Consider the following 20,547-nt stretch of genomic DNA (forward strand, 5'->3'; position numbering starts at 1 on the left):
TTCGGCCAGCGACTAGTCTCAAATCGATCGTGGAACGGCTCGAACCGAACGGAACGGAAAAGAAAAGAGAAGAGAAGAAAAGCGGCCCGAGTCTTGTGCATGTGTGAGTGAACGCGCCCGTGTGCTGTGCCCGTGCGAGTGTCTGTGTTTGGTAATGAAATTTTGTTACATTCCCAATACTTGATACCTGCTGTTCGGCGACGGGATTTTGGAGCCACAACAAGAAATGCCGAAAATGTGACAAATCCGAGCCTTGCAGAATTGGAGTTCCGAACTCCGAATTCCGAACCTTGCGAACTGAACAGTCCGCTCTCCCCCTTGCGTGTGTGTGTGTGCTTGGATCTCGTTGGGGCTGTTGGCTGTCGGTGTGCGCCTGCGTGTGTGTGAAATTTATGATAAATACTTTTGCACAAAGCGCGCCCCTGCAACCAGGAGAAGAAAGTTGTTTAGCATACGCGCGTAAGAGCAATAGAGGAATGCCCGAGTGGAGGAGAAGTGTGTCAGAAAAGGGCCAGAACACTCCAAGCAGACTGCTCCGCACATCGCGTGTGTATAATCAGGGCGAGAACAACAAATAACAGCGATGCTGGGGAATAATTTACGAAAACTGGAACGACGCCGCGGCAGACTCGAAAAAAGTGAAAGATTGCAAGCTGACGTTTGAATTCGAAGCTGCGACTGCGTCACGGCATAGACACACACACACCAGCACGAACACACAGAGCCGGGGTGGGTGGCTCTCGGGGGTGGGGGCCAGAAGACACCACCTGTCATGGGCGCTGGTTGCAACACCCGCCCCCCCACCACCGGGTTCCATGTGTGGCTTCCAATTATTGTGACTGGCCCATAAATTATTTTCGGTGTTTGTGCTTCTCATTTTTTGCCAGCGAAATGGGCGATTTCTAAAAGCAATTCGTTGTTCCATCCAATTAGCAACCCAGCGATTGGCCCAGGGACCAAGTACTATCTTTGGTTTGCCAAGCAATTCTCACGTTGCTTACAGTCGAAGTTCTCTGGCAAGAATCATTGACAAACAAAAGGGCCAAACAAAATGTAAAACACGTGGTGCGGCCAAAATCAAACTAGCTTATAAAGATACACGCTTTAATTTACCAATGACAAAGTCGCTTCTTTATCTTTGTCAAACTGCTTTAAATCGAATTAAGTCTTTCGTAATAAGTGATTAAACTTCAATTGTCAGCTTTTTGTTTTACTTAAAACGCTGCTTTGACTAGACCTAAACATCTATTGTGTTTTTGCCCTTTTCAAATAAGTTCATTTCAAAACCCGTCAGCTTAGCTGGTTAGTTTTAGTTAGTTAGTTGCTATTTGTGTTTTTCCTCATATCGCTGCTCTGCACTCAGCCAAAGTGACGCAATCATTTGCATTTTATTTTAAAACTATGATTGTTTCACTGCCTGGCTGAATAACCAGTTGCTTGTGTTGTTTCTGCTCGGCTGTTGTTTTCTTGCCTTTATCAAATCTGAGTATCTGGCTTTGATGTGATCAGCCGGGGCAATTATGCCAATTCAAGTTCATTATGTTGTTGCTGCAGCAGCTTACTGCTATTATTGGTATTTACCTAATTGTCATTGTTGGCGTTTCGTTGAGCAATAGCAGCGATAGAAGAAAAGACAACAGCAACGACCACAGATACTCGGCCCCCGACGAAAGACTTAGGCAACGAACTCGTTCAGCCAAATTGAATCGCCGGTGCAAATGCTTCCGACTGCTTATCAATTTATTTAAATGTTCCGATTGCAAACAATTGCCGTGCAGAGCAACTTTCGTTTTTGTGACTGCTCCTTTGTCATTTTTATTTTCCGTTTTTATAATTCATTCGCATGGCATTTCGTCCGCATTGAGGTGGAAAAGAAACCCAAAGCTGGCACGGAACGGCGGCATGTGTGCGAAATTCTATGCGGCTTCTCGGGTTACCAGCCACCCTGCTTCTTAGTCACACCCAAGTGGCCATGGTGGCATGATGGGATGATGGGACGACGGGATGACGGGGTGACGGGATGATGTAAGTCGCACGAGGCGTTTTGTCAAGCCGCCCCGGGAGGGTCTTCCCGGCTATGCATACCCACGTCCATTACAATTATCATTACACGCTAATTATGTCAAAGCTAAGCGTAATTGGACCATTCAATCACACCGATTGTGATCGCATCAACAGATCAAACCATGCCATTTTCGTCGCCTTTGTGGGCGTGTGGTGTTGATTGATATTCCGATTTGTGCGTGGGCTGCCCAAGAGCTGGAGCGGATTATCGACACGTTACTCATCGCCGAGTCCAGGGCTTTACGGTCTTTTAGGGCACGATATTCCCCTGCCGAATCACACACGTCGATTTGGGGCCCCACATTCGCTTTGGTCGATCAAGAGCCGACCTCAAAAGCGGAACCAAATTTAATTCGCAGCCAATCAAATAATTTGCTGTTACAAAATCTCTTGGCGGCCTTCGCTCCATTTGCATTTTCCCATTTCCATTTCAGTTTTTACCATTTTCCAAGCAGTCCGCAGATCAGCAACCTTCGGTGCCGCAACTGGCGCTAATCATAAGGCCTTGCCGTCCCCCAAGCCACCCAGCCACCCACCGAACTTGGCGTTCATTAAACTTGAAAAGAAAGCAAAACGATGACTTTGAGTTCGACTGAGGCTTTTGGCTCTGGCTGCGCAACCGAGCCGCATTTGTTTTAATTTTGGTCAAAGCAACAGCAACAGAAACCACAATGCATTCAATTAATGTAACATGCACTTGCTCACACACACAATCTGCCTTTTCCACTTCAATTTAATTGTTGAAGCCGAACAAAAAACCGAAAGGAAACCTGCCAGCAACAATCGCGTCAATTAATCAAATGGAAAATGCAACTTTTGTGCCGGTGCGGCAGTCGCAGTTGCACGAGCGAGTTGGGCTGAGCCGAGTTGAGTGGCAACAAAAGCAGCCACTCAAGTTCAATTGTGGCACGTTTGGGGCCATCTCAGCTCAGATTCCCAAGCGAGGTCAATGGCAAGGCGAAATGGCTTAACCCTTTTTCGCCAAAAGCCGCCAAAACTCTTGTCCGCCGTGTCCAGCTAATTAAAATTCATTAATAATCTGCTCGCAGCCAAAATAAATGAAAGTTTTGGCTCGCATGACAAACACGCCTGCGCAGAAACTACATTTTTCTTATTTTTGGGCCTGGTTTGGTCTTGGTCGAAAAATCGAAAATCAGCCGAAATAGGAAATTTCTATCTCCCACTCAGCCAGTAATCGTTTTCGGTCATTTTCATTGGACAGCTTCTGCCAGCAGCGGACGGATGACGAGGATGAGCGGATAAGCGGATGATGAACGGATGATGTCTCCGTCGCCACCAGAAGAACCCACTGCGAACTCGAAAAACTAGCAGAATATACTCGTAAATTCCACGCCAAGTGAAATTGAAAGACGACGGGCAAGAAAAGAAAAGTGACAAACTCAACGGGTACAGGTCCACCGAAAACCAGTCGGAAGCTGCCACGAAATACAGGAGGAATACATAGACGCAGCCGCCACATTATGTACCGGCCAAATTTCTACGAGTCGACTTGCCTGCGCTGCAGCGAGACCGTCTATCAGGTGGATCGTGTGGGGCCGCTCAAGGATTTCACATTCTTCCATTCCGGTTGCTTCAAGTGCGTGCACTGCGGCACCAAGCTGACGCTCAAAACGTATTTCAATAATCAGCACAAGCAGGACGACAAAGAGGTAAGTGCCACCACCACATCCGCTGCCGCTGCGAGCAGCAACGAAAACGAAAGACTTAGGCGACAAACGCGTCAGACCAAATATTTGCACAGCTGCAGATGCAAAAATGCAACTCGAACGACACTTTTTGTGTGCCAATGCATAATAATAAATAACTTCGTTTTTGCACTTTGCCGAGGCGCAAATGTGTGTCAGTGCGGTCTGTCACTCATATGCAATATATATGTTTGGGGCTTGCATGCATGTACAGTGCGTTTCGCGGCTGTACGGCTGCGGTAAGCTGGCCGGTCGTGGGAATCGTAGTGTTCAGTGGACTCGATTAGAAGAGCGTTGATGGTTGACGTTGATGAAACGAAAACAGTAACGTGTTCATGCAAAAGTAGAATTTTGTTTTACTATAAGTTCAAGGGAAACTTAAAAAATATAAAAAACCTAAACCAAAACGCACTGTACTTAGGTCCGTGTTTGTAATTGCACTTGTATATTGCCACCTGCTGTGTGTAGGTGAAGCGGTTGAAGTTGCATTTGCAAGCGACTCACTTTTTGAGTCTACTCACGCACCTAAACCGAAGCCCAAAAGGCTAATGGGGCATATTGGGTTGATCGCTAGATAAATACTTCAAATGAAACAGCAGAAATTCCTTTCAGAAAGTATTAATTGCAGATAATCATCTCTTACTGAAAAAAAGAGCCGAAAAAGGCCAGTAACTTTACTTATGAAGAGCAAATCGAACAATATGGAGTAGTTTCTTATCTGAAACCATTAATCTGTACTCAAATGAACCATTATGGGAAAGGTAGGGTCGTAAGAATGTTGGGAGTTTACTGCAACTAAACGTTAAAACATTGAGCCTTTGAAAATGTAAAAATAGTTTTAAAATGATTTATTATTTGACTATTTCTCATCGCCTAATTCTTAAATTAAAACCAAAGAAAGTTGTATACAAAGTAAGTGTATAACGTGTGCTTGTTTGGCTTTAACAAAGCTAATACCAAGTGAAATGTCCAACGTAGAAAATAATATGGAACACCCTCTTCCAGGTCTATTGCAGTTCACATGTACCAAAGAGCGGACCCGGCCATCTCGACCAGACCTCTGTGGGCATCCGACAAGCCCTGAACGCGCCGCGCACCAACAAATTCGTTAACGAGCAGATCCGGGGCACACGCAGCGAGATCGATGGTTAGTATGGCTGGCTGACACGGACTCCCAACTTGGCTAACTGCTCCGCTTTGCGGGATCCCCACAGGTGGCCCACTGGCTAGCTCCCGGCAGTCCACGCCGAACGGCTACGGCCGGGAGGTCAGTTCGCCGTCGCAGAACGACTCCGACTACAAGTACGGACGCTTCGACGCCAGTGCCCTCCACATCGCCCACGCCCTCAAGCAAACGGAGATCCAGAAGGCCTACAACAAGGCGCGGGAGAAGCCGATTGATTTCTACCTGGTAAGAGGACGCCCCTCCGATGGCAAATCGTAAACATACTAAGATGGGGTCCAACCGCTGAGATGCGGAGCCAAGTGGCCGCAAATTAAGAGAATATTTAGTGCAGAACATCTAATGAAATTTTAAGTGGCTAGCGGGGCCAGCTGGTCAAGTGTGTATCTCCCGTTCTCTCCAAGCTTCACCGATTGTGCAATGTTCCTGGGCTTAATTAATGCACCGCCAGTTGTGGCTATGTGGGCTACTGTGCTATTTACACTTGGCTGTGTGTAATTGTTTCTTGGGGGTTGCTCAAGTGTCCGAGTCGCGAGACTGCGGACTCAGCGTTACCCACAGTAGCTCAGTAGGAGCAGATAAACCAGAGCTTGTTCATAAATGGTGTTTCCTTGTCTTGGGACCGATTTTCAATGTCATGTTAAGGTTCTAGTGTGTAGTCTGACAGAGAAAGTAAGAGGAAAATAGTTGTTCGGAAAGACAGATTCGTTTTCCCAATGTGAAGATAAACCTGAAAAAGAAACTTCTCTATGACATTTTTGCTTTGTCGACCGTTAAATTTAAACTAGAACATTAACTTCAGTTAGGAGTTTTTAGGTAATACGTAACATGATATTGAAAAACTTAGCTTTTTAACCTAAGGACAAAAAGCATCGTGAATCCTTGAACCATATAAGTCTCCAGGGAATATTCGGATTATATGTAGATAAGTTAACGAAGTCTAGCCTTTTGGCATACTTTAAAGAAACCAAAACTGGCTGGCAAATTTATAAATGAAAGACTTCGGTTTAAGGCGCATAAGTGTGATACCAAATTGATCTAGTTAGTGGAAGTGCGGTTCGCTCAGTTGATGGGATGATCTCTCGTCTAGATTACACTTTATTAGCCCGACTGGTTGGCCAAAAGCTGCCTGCGTTTATCGGTGCTCGCATCTTTATCCATGACTTGGCACTTGCCTCGACTGGAATGGTAATCTCCCATCCGCCTGATGCTCGGGTGAAAGCATTATAATCGCATTTTACGTAAAAACGAAATTCAAATCGCACACGTTTTGCTTTTCTTTGGCTCACACTCGCTGCGCTGCCTGCCATTGCAAATGCCGAAAACGGACTTTTCTTTCACTTTCGAGAATGCCACACGCGACTGACCAGCACACCACCATCGCCACCACTGACATCAGCGCCGCAGCACCACCTCAGGCAGAGACAACAGCAAATATTTTTATTTTTATTGCAACGCTCAATTTAACAAATTTCGAACAGGTGTCTGATGGGCCACGCCGCACTAACAGACGCCACAAGACAGCGCACAAGAAAATATGTGAAAAACTGCCTGCATGCGATCATTAAAAACTGAACGTGTTTTACACTCGCTCGCACACATGCTACACACCCACCGCCACTGCTTTATTTTGACTATCAATTTCCATAAACAGCTGCGATCGAAATAAGCAGCTCTTAAACTACATTAAAAGTAGCTCAAAATCTCAAACATACTGGAAGTAAATTCCATTATTGATGCATAAAATTAATGCCCAAGTGGTAAATAGATGTATTCAATTTTTATATGAGGCAGGGCATATTTTTCATCAGCTTTTACCACACGTTTTATATAAAGCCTCCGCTTGCGTAAGGAATCAATGGCTTCTTATAAGATCAAGATTTATGAAAAAACATTGCATTTTGTGTTCTTAAAAGCAGATACCAATTTTTATATCGATCGGAGAAATGTTTGTCGCCCCGATTTATAATATTTTTTTTATATTTCTTATTCGACAAAACATAACTATTTGCGATACCATCCCACAACCCAAAGTTCCCAGTGATTGGAAAACTACTGATATATATGGTGCCCTGAAAGTTGTTTTATCAGTGTGTTTACTTATTGTAGTATCAATCGTTTGCCGACAAGGTCAGCACCAAACCTACCACTCAGGTGCTGTTGCATTGAACGCGACTGTGCCTCGGCCTGCTGCGCAGGGGCACAGACACGGGCAAGACAATGGAGCCACCGCCGTCGCATTTGCCGGCAGCGTCACCTGTTTTTCCGGCTGCGCATGCGCCGCTGCCGTTTGCTAAATCTAAATTATGCGCGGCACAGTGAAAGTAGCGGCAGCAGCTTTTTGTTTGATTAGTGGCGAGTGGAGTGCGGAGCGGAGCCAGGCATCAATCCTAGCTCCATCTCTCCCGATCTGCGGTGCTGGTGGTGCCGCTCCTCTGTGGCCGCCCTTATGCAATGCACGCGTTTTAAACGCCATGTAATCGCCGTGTAATTTGGCGCCGCGATTCCATAAAAACTCTCACGCAGCCGCAAACGCAAGCACTTCCTCATAGCTAAACAAAAATAAGAAAAAGCTTTTGCCAATTTACAATTATGCCACTGTTTTGGTTTCTGTTTTGGTTACTTTGTATTTCTTGTATATATTTTTGGTCGGCGGCCGCGCTTGCGCAATAACTAATTTCAACATTTTTGGACTTTCGTTTTCGTTTGGCTCTGACTTGATTTCTGGTGTGTTTATATTTCGCTCTTTTTTCGCCTTTGTCACTGTGGGCGTCGCATAACTGTTCGCTTTTCTGGCCCGTCTGTGTATTATGGTCATATTTAAAATCCGCTCAAGCCGCTCACGCAATTCCGGCGTCATCGCTTCTGACCATTGTCACCGGGCCTTTGAACCGTTTGGTCTCAGGTGTTTCAATTTTTTGCCTTACTTTATTATTACTTTATTTTCGGCCTTTGTTTTATAGTTATTGTTTGAACTTGACATTGAATTTTCGGATTTAATTACACATTTTTGTTGCGGTGCATGGCGCCAAATGCTTTCGACTGATACATACTCCTATGCGGAAGTCGCAGCACTGAAAAAGCCACTCACAATGGTAACAGTTGCTCAGAAAATAAAGGGTATCAAGTGCAGCCTGCAGACATTACTCAGATCGGCACAGCCAGATTACCGGTATCCAAAATAATATAGTTACGCCTATTAGCATACACCGTTGGGCTTAAAATAATCACACAAGGAATAAAAAAACAACTGCAATCAACTTAACTAGTTATAAATGATCTTTAGTTAAGGCAATAAAACTTAACGTTTTTTAAAGTGTGTTCCGTTTAAGTTTATAAAAAACTGTTGGAATAGACTTCGGGAATGCAATTAAAAGCGTAAATAGACTGGCGTTAAACCCGTTATAAAATATTTTGTATAATGTACTTGGAAATGATTAGATCCCAAGAGAGTTCATTGTAATTATAATCGTCATCATTGGTAAATCAAATTGAAAATTTAATATTAGCCCTCGCCAATCGCAACCGTAAAATGGTTACATATTATATTTAGGGACGAAGAACCCTGCTTCGGCGTTCTTCGCTTCAGCTTGGGTAAACTGGCGGCAGCCGGACCTCCTGCAATTATCGATACAGATAGCTGCAATTATCAGTAGATACACGCAATGCGTAGTGCACCTAATGTGTGGGAGGGAAAATGGGAGGTGGCTGAGCCCGAGAAGATGCAACTGCATTCGAAGCCGGGGCCTAAAGTCAGACATTGAGCCGGGCCTGTGGCAGCTCAGGCGTGGCATTATAATTAGCCAAGTTAACAAGCCAAGCATTGCAAAAACAACAAATCGCTCGCAGTGCAATCAACGAAACTGGCTGCAGCTTTCTCTCAAAGAAACATAAACTCACGCTTTACATTTCGAACGATCTTACAGGCTCGCGAGGAGCAGGCCCATCTGGAGATGAAGCACCGCAAGGAGGAGGACGACCTGTACCGCAAGTTCGCCAGCAAGCGCGCCGAGGAGGACCGCAAGATCCAGGACGAGTTCCAAGACGAGTGGGAGCGCGAGCTGCAGCGGCTGACCCACAAGTTCGAGAAGGAGCTGGCCACCTCGCGCCGCAGCCGGGACGAGGCCAACATCCTGACGATGCGCCACGAGCAGCAGAAGGAGGACCTCGAGAAGAACATGACCCTGCGGCGTAGCAAGAAGAAGGAGAGCATCACCCGCAAGATGCTGGAGCACGAGCGTTACGAGACCGCCGCCTTGGTGGATCGCCAGTCCAGCGAGATGTTGGAGCTTATCAGCGCCCGGCGATCGGAGTACATGCAGAGCGAGAGCATCTTCCTGGACGATGAGTTCAGCGAGGGCGCCGTGCCCGTCGAGTACCCGCTGAATGCCCCAATCCCTGCTCCGCCGGCGGTAAGCAAGTTCCAGATCTACACCGATCCCGTGGAGTTCGAGGACGTCGACCGCATCGCCATCTCGGTGGCCCAGGAAGACCAAAAGACTTTCACCGACCTGGTGCGCCAGTTGGTAGGCCGCTGCACCACGGACATTGAGAAGGCCCGCACAATCTTCCGCTGGATCACGGTCAAGAACCTGAACGCCATGCACTTCGACGACGATCTAAGGGGTGACACGCCCATGGGCCTGCTGCGAGGCATCAAGTACGGCACCGAGAGCTATCACGTGCTCTTCAAGCGGCTCTGCAGCTACGCCGGCCTCCACTGCGTCGTCATCAAGGGGTATTCAAAGAGCGCTGGCTACCAACCGGGTGTCAAGTTTCAGGACTCCCGCTTCCGCAACTCCTGGAACGCGGTCTACGTCGCCGGCGCCTGGCGCTTTGTCCAGTGTAACTGGGGGGCCCGCCACCTGGTCAACGCCAAGGAGGCGCCCAAGCAGGGACGCGGCAAGAACGACAGTCTGCGGTTAGTATTATCGAACCAAAATACCTTTTTAAACCGACGCATTTATTAATTTGAATCTGCAGTTACGAATACGACGATCACTATTTCCTTACGGATCCGCGCGAGTTCATCTACGAGTTCTATCCGCTGCAGGAGGAATGGCAGCTACTGAAGCGTCCCATAACCTTGCGGGAATTCGAGAATCTGCCCTTTGTCCGTTCGCTTTTCTTTCGGTACGGACTTCACTTCGCGGACGAGGGCTATGGAGCCGTGGTGTTCACCGACGACACTGGAGCCGCCACCGTGCGCATCGCTATGCCAACGGATATGCAGAGCTGCCTGATCTTCCATTACAACCTCAAGTTCTACGATAGTGACGAGGAGCTCTCCTACGATGGCGTCTCCTTGAAGCGATTCGTGATGCAGTCGGTGATTGGGAACATCGTTGCCTTCCGAGTGCATGCCCCCTGTTCCGGCGCCTTCCTGTTGGACATCTTTGCCAATGCGGTCACGCCGCAGGAGTACCTAACCGGCGAACCGATGAAGTTCAAGTCGGTGTGCAAGTTCAAGGTTGGTTTTGTTAGGAGGTATCTGTAAACTCTTTAAAACTAAATCTAAATCTTAAATCATGGAAATCTTCACTTCGTAAGTTTTCTTGGTTGATGGATTTATTTTATTGTGCCTTAAGGAACTCTTCCAATAAGTCACTTTTTATAAACCTGCTACATTTCTTTCCAGATTTGCTGTGAGGAGCTCCAGACGGTAATGGTGCCACTGCCGGATTGCGCCAGCGGCGAGTGGGGACCCACGAAGGCCACCCGCCTGTTCGGACTCATACCCATCACGCATCAGGTGGGTTTGATTGGTTATTGCGCCGGGCTTGATTTGATTCGAGTGGCCTGTTTGCTTCCAGGATCCGCTTATCTTCGCCGGTCGCAGCCTGGACCTGCAATTTCGCATGTCGCGTCCGCTGACAGATTTTATGGCCACGCTGCACAAGAATGGCATCGAGGAGAAGAAGCTGGCCAAGTATGTGACTCACAGCACGCTGGACGACATTGTCACGTTCATCATTAAGTGAGTGCACAGGGAAATGGAAAATTTAATGGGCTCTCATTCCAATCAACTCCAACCCTCCCTCTCCCCCTCTCTCCACAGCTTCCCCGAGGAGGGTCAGTACGGTCTGGACATATACACGCGCGAATTGGGCGCCCCTCAGCACCACCATCACCACAACAATAACAACTCCTCGTCCTCCTCCGGCGAGAAACATTTGTTGACGCACTGTTGTAAATATTTAATCAACTCGTCCAAGCGGAATTAAGTCGGTTGAGCGGACCGACCGACCGGACGCTGGGATGGCTTCCTCAGCGTGTGCAAGAAGAGGCACCTCTCTACGCAAACACAAACAAAATGCAATATTAATTATAGTCTTCACTTAAGTGGAAACCTAACACACGTTTACCACATCACAAAATCCATTATGCAGGTGCTAAAAGAAAACCAGGCAATCCGGCAATCTGGCCGCCCAATCACTGCTTAATCTGATCACGACCAACAATGATAATGAACGATAATTTTGCTCAACCATTTGGCAATGCGGCGCATTCGGAACTTGTAAATACTCTAGACTCTAATCATTAGACCTAAAAGATGCCTAGTAATACCGACCCTAAAACCAGCTCTTAATTAAATTGTACATCTACTGAATAATGCTTAATAATTTATTACATAGACACAACGTTGCCCCTTACACACGAGCTACATAAATACACATTATACATATACGCATACGACTTTGATTTAAAATGTTTAATGTTTTTGTTTAAGCGTTCATAATGTGAATAAAACCCTTTATACAAATATCCCCCAAACCCACATAACGCAAACTGCGGGTGGATCAAGTTTGTGTATACTTTATTTGTTCATTCTTCTTATCATACAGAGTTTTAAGGTTGACTTTCCCCCAAATAGCAAACTGGCGGCGGGGGAGAATGGGTGGTGGCATGGGCATGGATGGGATGGGCGATTCTGCCCCAGTTTCTTATTCTTTTGGGGCCTCTTTCACTTAAAGTTAGAGAAGAAATACATAAATTTCTTTCGTATTTGGAGGATGCTCTCTCGCTCTGGGCTTTCGCGCCAGTTCTTTCTTCTTTTAGTAAATTTAATTTTAAACGTGAAACGCAGCACTTGTCGATGGTTATTGTAGTTGCTGTTGCCGATGGTGTTGCTATTGCTGTTGTAGCTCTTCAAGTTGTTGCCCACTTAAATGTTTCGCCTGCCATTTTCGTGTACGCTGCAATGAGAGGAGTCGGCGGAAGGATGGCAGCGCGCCAAAGGAAAACATAATTAATGAACTTTTTAATGAACAGCAGATACAGCTGAATGAATGTGGGGGGCTGTGTTGTGTCGGCGGGTCTGGGATGGAATGGAGTGGCGGTGAGAATTTCGTTTCGGGGGAGTAGCTATTCGCGATGGATGTTTTCATTGAATGTGACATGGATGGTAATCGATCTGGGGCGAGGATGAACCGTGACACATTTAGTTGGGGAGTTTCCAATGCCGAGTTTAGTTTTATGGTTAACCATCGATAGAATGAAGATCACAAATGCACGCCGTAAGAAGACAAGGGATTTATTGTTATTACCAAAGACCAAACAACAAAATCACTAGTCTTCCATACGGAATGCACTCCCAGGAGGGCCAATCGGTTAGTTATTGTTGAGTTTGGATGGAGAGTTACGATCAAGCACTTAACTTAACACTTTGAGATGCAAACGACACCGTATTCCAAATTAATCTCGCGCTGCTTTGGGTCGGGGCTGGGTTTCTGGGGACTTGGATTGTTGGTGTTAGTGGAGTGTAATGTGGGGGTGGTTAGTCAAATGAGAAGGCGTGCATACTTCTTAGTCTGATTGCGACACCAACCTCTGTTGCAGCAGATACTGGGCCATCTGTATTTGCTTGGGCGTGCCCGAGATCGTGATGATGCGATCGTTCGAGTTGGGCAGGGGCTCGTCGATGGTGATGTATGCACTGGACTCGTTGCGGATGCGACGGATGCGGCCACCTCCCTTGCCAATAATGGCACCAGCCAACTGAAATGCGAAGGAAAACATAAGATTAGTGCACATTCTTTAGGCCAATTACCAGTTAAGCAAACCAACCAGGCAGCCAAGGGCATGACTCACCTCCTTTGGAATGGTGACCTGTGTGCTGTTGTTGGGATCGTGGCCCTGTGGCACATTCGCAGAAGCATTTGGGCTGCCATTTGGCCCACCATTGGCCCCGCCGCCAGCATTGAAGCCACCAGCTCCATTGGCACCACCCAGAGCTCCAACGCCACCGTTATTAGCACTGCCGCCACTCAGTCCGTTGCCCAAGCCGCCGGCTCCTCCAGGATTCTGACCAAAACTGCTCAAGCTAGGCAAGTTGCTGGTGCCGCCTTGGTTCTGGCTGAAGCTGCCCAAACTTGGCAGGCTGTTGCTACCCTGGGCTTGGCCAAAGTTGCCAGAATTGCCGCCAAAGTCGCTGGGTCCGCCTCCAAAGCCGTTGTTGCCAAAGCTGCCGCCACCGAATGGACCGCCAGCTCCACCGCCGAAACTGTTGCCGGCAAATCCACCAGCACCGCCCCCGGTGTTGCCGAAACCATCGACATCACCGCCTCCACCGTTGGCCCACGGGTTGATGAACGGATTGTCGCGCTGTCCCATTCCAGCACCGGCGGCTACTCCACCAGCAGCACCGCCAAAGCGATCGGCTCCGCCCCGTCCGCCGGCATTTCCGCGTGCTCCGCCAGTACTGAATCCTCCCCCGTTGCCTCCGGCTGCTCCGCCGGCACCAGCACCACCAGCGCCGACTCCGCCGTTACGATTGTTTCCCCGCTGACTGGGTCGGGTACTTCCGCTTCCAGTTCCATAGCCGCCATACTCGTCCGCGTAGACGCGGTCAAAGTTCATGGGATCATAGTTGTGTATGGCTCCCTTAATGGGAGTGTCCCGGGTAAGAGTGATAACCTCCCGCACCGCATCGATGACCTGGCTCTGCTTGCCCACGGTCTGCACCACACGATCCGTGCTCTGGGGTGCCACATTCGAGAAGACCTTCAGAAAGCGGCAGCCAATGCGCTGTAAAATTCAAAAGAAAGATAAGTTAGTTCTCTGTTGATAAATGGAAGTTAAAAGATAACCTTAGCACCCTATACTTGAAGGGGATAATACTTTTTATTACAAATATTAAAGGCCTTTTTGATTACACTTAATACGGAATTAAAATATTTCAGAACTGAGAAGATAAGTTTTGGCTACTTTTCACTGGTTCGATTTCCGTAAAAAAGATCTTCAATGATAGCCATCGATTCCCAGAAATTATGCTAGATGCCTTGGGAATAGAGCCGAAAGTAATTTCTCATGGTTGCCACATTGAAATCCCACAGTGTAGCCCTTTGGCGAAGTGCCTGTATTTCCCCAGAATTTAGAACAAAAGGACACACACGGTGCATGGCAAATCCTGGTCAAGGTCTATTGAGAGCCGAGTCTAAATTAATTTGGCCATGACACTGCCCCTGGGCTGTGACCCGTGTGTGTGTTCTGCATCCTGGCTCAGCGGGCAATGGCTCCTAATCAGCATGAAGCCACGGCAGCAGATGTTGGACATCATTTCTACCTGCGCTGCTACAGCGATTCGGGGCAGATGTCTGCTTTGCATGTAAAGTGGCAGGAAGTGCTGCCCCCCTATCTGATATCCTCTCACCGATATCTCCGGCTCCCCCTCGACCGGCCTCTTCCTTTTCCCTGTCTGCGGCGGAAGTGTAAATGGGAAATTCGATAGCCACTTAAAAGGGGACGATGAACAAGAGGCTCGCACTGATTTCCAAGGGTGTGTGTGTGTGTCTGTTTGGAGGCCCGCTTCCGCTCGGATCCCCCTCAACTCCCTTGGACCTCCTGCGACTCCACATCATTACTGTGCCCTGCCCTCTGCCTGCGTGCGCTTCCCATTTTTATTTGTGCCCGCCCGCCTGACGATTGCATCATTCCTAAGCCCATTGCGTGCTGTGTGAGTGTGGTGCGGCAATGACCAAAGGCTGCGTCATGTTGCTCCCTGCTCCTTCTCCTTCTCTCCCTGGCGACAAAACTCGTTGCGTGTGCTCCAGACAACAATGGCGACATCAAAATTCTGAGGTATACCCCCCCGGCAGCCTTTTGCCCCACAAATGGGGCCTGTTCAATGGCCAGGGGAAAAGCGTTGAGTCACACAGTTGTGCATAAACACACAGGACGACCGAGTTCCATGGCAGTGGTGGGCCGGTGGTTCGGTCAGTCAGTGAATCAAAAATTATTAAATTTAAACATGACAACACAGGCAGACAGACTGTATGCGTGTGGATCTCGAAGTGTAGCATACTTTTGGTCTCCTCACGAAATGCGAATATTATGTAAAAAGCCAAAGTAATGGCTTGGCTATAAATGAAAGCCACCAGCCAACCAAATAGCCAGCTCTCACTCCGAAACATAAACATTCATTATTTCAATATTTTTTGGCGCCCACCGGGGGTCAGTTTACTTTCCCGAACAGACGCTTGATGGCGCCAGTGAGGTATGTAGAAGATATATAACTTTACTAAAAGCCCCTTTGAGAGCTCGTGCTAGATAGTTTTATTTCACCAGCAATTGTTTGTATTTCGTGGTTCTTGAAATAACACATTGTTGTATACCTTTTTCGGAACTGTCCACTTTAATCGCGCACATTTTCGCACTGAACTTTTCGAAGTTACTCTGGTTCGGTTGAGATATATTTATCATTAATTTATGTAGTTTTTGGTCTGCGAGATTAAGGACTCAGGATGCGAGAGCAGGACCAGGAGCAGGAGCCCGTAGACCGTTCCCGACCAGCGCCAATGTCGAACTAATTGGGTTCAACGATTGCCAGTTGCCATGTAAGGAGAAGAAGACGCAGGCAGAGAGAAAAAAACGAAAACACTCGCCACACACACAGGCACGGAGTCATGAAAGCCAGAAAGGAAAGTACATGTACACAGGGATACACGCACACGCAGAGGGAAGCAGCGGCTGCGGCAGCGGCAGAGGCCTCTCCTCTCTGCTCCTTTCCTTCGTCCTTCGTCCTGCGGCGTGGCATTTGTTGTTGTGTGTGGCAGGCCAAAGGAAACGCAGGCTGCTGGGACAGCTGCTGCTCAGCTCCCGCTGGCAGCGAAACGGAACCGGTGTATTTTTCAGCTCTCTTCAATAAAAAAAAACCTCAAAGGAAGCTATCTGAAGTTGACATACCCTATCTAGTATTATTTCTTAGGTACGAACCAGATCTTTCGAATTAAATCCTTAAACTCGTTTTCAGTTCAAACACTAAATGAAAATTAAAATCCATAACATATCAAAATAACTTTTTTGTTTGTATCCCAAACGTTATTATATATATAAAACTACACTTCACCAGAAACAAGCAGTCCTGGAAAACTTAGCTTAAGAATCGATTCCAAATTTATGATAATTTATGCACATAACAATTTGAAAAGGAGTTCTATAATATCAAAACTATTTGTTCATTTGTATCCAAAACTTTCCTTAAACTATAATATCAAAACTACTGTTTAATTTGTAACCAACACTTTCTTCACATAAAATAAGAACTATTTGATAATATTTTTTCTAAAACTGCTTCTGAAAGACATTCAAGTCCAGGACCAAACTAAGTTTTAAAATCGATTAGATATTTATAATAACTCATACTTTCGGCTTTACAAACACCTCATAAAAACTATAGTACCCCTGCCACGGTAAAAGGTTAAAATTTAGCAAAACGCATGCGCAGATGGGAAAAAATAAATAAAACATATCTCTGTACATATGTGTGTTGGGAAGTTCTGAGAGAAAATAAGGGCAACCATTAAACAACAAATCGCCTACGATTGATATGCAAAGGAAGAAATGGGATCAAATCACACATGCAGAATCTAGTACATCCGGGAAACTCTTCCATTAAAGGATTCCAGCGAGCTTACTAATGCGCTTAAGATCTGACAAAGGAGTAGAATGCAGATGGAGAGCGCTTCTCGAGAGGACGGATGGCTGCAAATGGCAATCAAAATTCACTTACGACAACCGCAATTAAAAAACTTTTACATTCTTATGCACACAAGGAAACGCTGGCAAACCAAGAGAGGGTACGAATTTAATTGGAGTACAGCTCTTAGCCGTAAGGATAAACTACCTCGTGTCATTTACATAGGTTTAAGATTCAACTTCAAGCGAATTTCTCGACCAGAAAAACGTACCTTCCTTACATTTTAGTGCGAACATTTTTATGTAAACACTACTGTGAATTTCTAGTGGTACCATGAAAACTATTGGGAGCTTGCCCAACACGCAAGGAGCTGTAAAGGATGCGGCAAACAGGGCGGATTGCTTCCTTCCAACTACTAATTTGATGCTGAGCACATCAGCGCAAAATGAACCGGATATTGAGGAAATTCCACTGCCTCATCTACTCCTTCTTCCGCCCCGCAAAAGTTCCCTCTATAAACTTATTAATCAAATGATCAAAGGAAGCCAGCCCAAGCCCAAGCGACAACACGCGCTGGCTGCCAAAAAAAATAAAAAAAATTATCAGGAAACCAGATGTCGCTGCCAGGACTCGTCGTTCGCTTCAGCTGCCGCAATCCAAGGAATGTCTACAAAAAGGGTGCCCTTCTAAAATTTTCGAAGAGCTATTCAAGGTTGTGGTAGGTACGTTTGAGTTTCAGAAAAAGAAGTGGTACTGTATGCCCCACTTTTAAAGCCTTTTCAGGGTCAAAAACTATATGCAAAGTCAAATTGTCTTAAATACTATAAAAAAAGCTCCTAAAAAAGGAAAGTAGCTAATGTCTGACGGCTTGTACAAAATCCTTAATTCGATTGCATAGTACAGTTCTTTAAAATGTACCAGTATTTCTCAAAATAGTTTTAAGAATTATTTGACAAGGGCCATGATGTTGAATCCTTATGAGGTTCCTCAAGGGCACGGAAGAGCACCCTGTATTGCTGTACCCTGCTGCAGAGTGGTATGTTTTACGTGTGTAGGTAGCACCTGTTTGGCATTCATTAAGACGAACGGCGAGCAACAATTGTAAGCCGCAGGCTGCAAGACGGCGAGGCAGGCAAGCGGGCTGGGACAAAAGCCAATGGCACGCTCAATCCTCAAATGCATTTTAGGGCATTTTGGATTTACGCACACACGCACTCACACAATGGAGAGCGGCTGCAGGATCGGATCAGCCTGTTGGAGTCGAGGTAGAAGCAGCTGTCGCTCATTATTATAAGACCCCGGCAGATGCCTCTCCTGCCTCCTTTTCTTGGCACAGGACAACATTTTAATGGCCAGCTACATGAGACACGAAGCAGTTGTCTATGAACCGTGGTCCCATAAATATAGACCCCCTGTGTATTGGAAACACATGCCCGGGGAATGCGACGGTTTTGGCGCTTGGTTGGGGAAATGCTTTAAAAATAATCCAGACCTAGCGATAGATACCAAGGAAGGTACTTCCTTTGAGAAACGAAACAAACATAAAGATAGATCTTTGAGGACCGGGGGAAGTACGTAATTATGATAACCCCCAGCGAAGAGCCGAGGAAAACCGGCTTTGGCAGAAAGTCAGAGCGGGAAGCGGCAGAAGGATGGAGGCAAATGGCCTGGCGAAAAGGAAGGGAAACAGCTGCTGGCAGGGCCAGTTGTTGCCACTGCCCATGTCGTTCTTGCGGCAACAAAGAAGACAGTAGAGTAACGAGGACGACTTCCTTTTCTCAGCCAAGACCCACGGAAAAGGGAGCAACATGAAAAATAAAGAAAAAGGTAAAACTGCAAAGACGACAGGACAAACAAACACATGCTGGGGATCCTGATTCTGTTCCATTCCTAATCATCTGCTGTGACCATCAAAGCGGCAGACGGCAGTCGGCAGCTGCAAGGATGCTGCAGAGCGGCGAGTCGCGCCTTAGAAATTCATAATAACAAAACAGCAACTCGAGCAACGGAAAGGAGGACAAGATGCTGTAGGAACACACAGACGTAAGCTTTTTGTTTGCGCCGCGGACTTGTTGACCTCCATAAAAACAGCGCAGCAGCCGAAGAAACAAAAATATGAATATGCAAGAGCTGGCTGCCACTGCCACTACCACCACATTATGTGAATCAGGCAGGGGGCCATCATTGCAATTAAAATGCCGCCCCACTCATCGCTAATTAATGAGCCACAGCGAATTGCATCTGGAAGGACACGGAGATACGGAGATACACAGATGCAGGTGCGAGGGACCCGTGTTTGCCAATTGATTCACCCGAGCGCATCCATCACTTTTAATACGACCCCAATCCAGCAGTCGCACATTGCAAATTGCGCAATTGAAAAGCGTTTGGCGTGTCCGGGACCCATTTTCAACCCCCGATCCCCTCGTGCCTCGCGCTCCTGCTCCTGGCTCCTGGCTCCTGCCATTCGGAATGCCTGTGAAGAGGCTGGGCAAAGTGACAAGTGCGTTATGAAAGCCTTGGCACAGACGTCAGCAACAGATTCCCCAACCGAACGTCATTCCGAACCGTCCTCTCATCGATGGCAATGCATTCTACTGGCGCTGCCAGGGAGCAAAGAACCGTGCGCAGCCCCAAGGAGTTGGAGGATGCCAGGATGCCAGGATGCCAGTATACCAGTATACCAGGATGCAGCGAACGTCGCTCGCACAAAGTTTTCGATTTAACCAAGCGCAAAGTTATGTTGACGGGTTTCAGCTTCACGTGACTGCCACGACCGCTCGGGATCGTCAAAAACATGTCACCAATTCTCACTAACTATGCGGGCTTCCTCACGCCCGAACCTGCCCATATGTACATGTGTACTCCACTCCCTCCCCTGTTCAAACTATCCAGTCATAATAAGCCCAATTAAGTTAGCCTTCATTCGTCATGGCTGGCTGGCGATGTCAGTTGACCGCAGGACTTCGGCATAATATGGGATGTGGGATGGAGGAATAGTCGTGTGAACGCCGCACATGCAAAGGCGCAACTGGGAATTACATCAGAAATAGCGGAAATACTTCAGCTAAATATGTAATCAGCCAGAGCCTTGGGAGCGGGCCCATCAATATGTGACAGGTGGAGTGATACCCGCTCCTTGTGTGTCTATCGCTGTCGTTCTTTCCCACAGCGAACTAGTCCTTCTGACCCCAATTTAATAATGGCTCACATGAAAATGACAGCATTGATAGACAATTACTACCTAATTACTAGGGATATATTGTGGGCTCTTAAAGTATTACATATCGTATTTCCATACGAAGCACTGCAACATATTTTAAAAAGACTTAAGTAGACCAAGATATTAATTTTTAAAATTATTTTTCCAAAAGCAAAACTTTTTTGACTAATTCTCTCGAACTCATAGGCATAGGAGATAAGGACCTCTCTATTTGAAAACCTAGTTTCAAAACAACGAATAAGCCATTCCCCTTTATGTTCTTATCTTACTGCAGCAAAATACTTAATGGAAGTGGAATTGAGTTAGTTACTCACATCACGTATCTCCTTGATCTTTTGTCCACCTTTGCCTATAACACAGCCGGCCAAGCTCTGATGGATAAGTAGGCGCACATCAAAGTCCTCGTCGCGCTGGCCGGAGAAATAAAAGAGGGTTATCGGTCGGATCAGAACTC

At 46.8% G+C, this 20,547-nt stretch overlaps 2 protein-coding genes across 6 annotated transcripts in view; one reads left to right on the forward strand and one right to left on the reverse strand.

Moving 5' to 3' along the window:
• LOC108029564 (hillarin) lies at positions 1 to 11,773 on the forward strand. Of its 2 annotated transcripts, none has more exons than XM_017101918.3 (9): positions 1 to 103; positions 3,287 to 3,734; positions 4,776 to 4,917; positions 4,985 to 5,181; positions 8,880 to 9,874; positions 9,937 to 10,423; positions 10,592 to 10,705; positions 10,767 to 10,930; positions 11,012 to 11,773. In XM_017101918.3, exons 2-9 carry the CDS (start codon positions 3,546 to 3,548, stop codon positions 11,175 to 11,177), a joined length of 2,454 nt encoding a protein of 817 aa, XP_016957407.1. In that variant the 5' UTR covers positions 1 to 103; positions 3,287 to 3,545; the 3' UTR covers positions 11,178 to 11,773. The 2 variants fall into 2 exon arrangements, with proteins under 2 accessions (XP_016957407.1, XP_016957406.1); XM_017101917.3 differs by having other exon boundaries at positions 7 to 151.
• Positions 11,754 to 20,547, reverse strand: part of LOC108029565 (heterogeneous nuclear ribonucleoprotein K) — a 19,780-nt gene continuing 10,986 nt past the window's right edge. For 3 of the 4 annotated variants that reach the window (XM_017101919.3, XM_044092446.2, XM_050888009.1), the window contains 4 exons: positions 20,408 to 20,503; positions 13,045 to 13,980; positions 12,782 to 12,951; positions 11,754 to 12,149 (listed from right to left, as the gene is read on the reverse strand). In XM_017101919.3, coding sequence (XP_016957408.1) covers positions 12,119 to 12,149; positions 12,782 to 12,951; positions 13,045 to 13,980; positions 20,408 to 20,503 — 1,233 coding nt within the window. In that variant the 3' untranslated portion in view covers positions 11,754 to 12,118. Of the gene's footprint in view, positions 12,150 to 12,756; positions 12,952 to 13,044; positions 13,981 to 20,407; positions 20,504 to 20,547 lie in introns of all 4 variants that reach the window. The other variant, XM_017101920.3, reaches the window with a different exon arrangement.

Source organism: Drosophila biarmipes, chromosome 2R (genome assembly GCF_025231255.1).
Source record: "Drosophila biarmipes strain raj3 chromosome 2R, RU_DBia_V1.1, whole genome shotgun sequence".
Lineage (NCBI taxonomy): Eukaryota > Metazoa > Arthropoda > Insecta > Diptera > Drosophilidae > Drosophila > Drosophila biarmipes.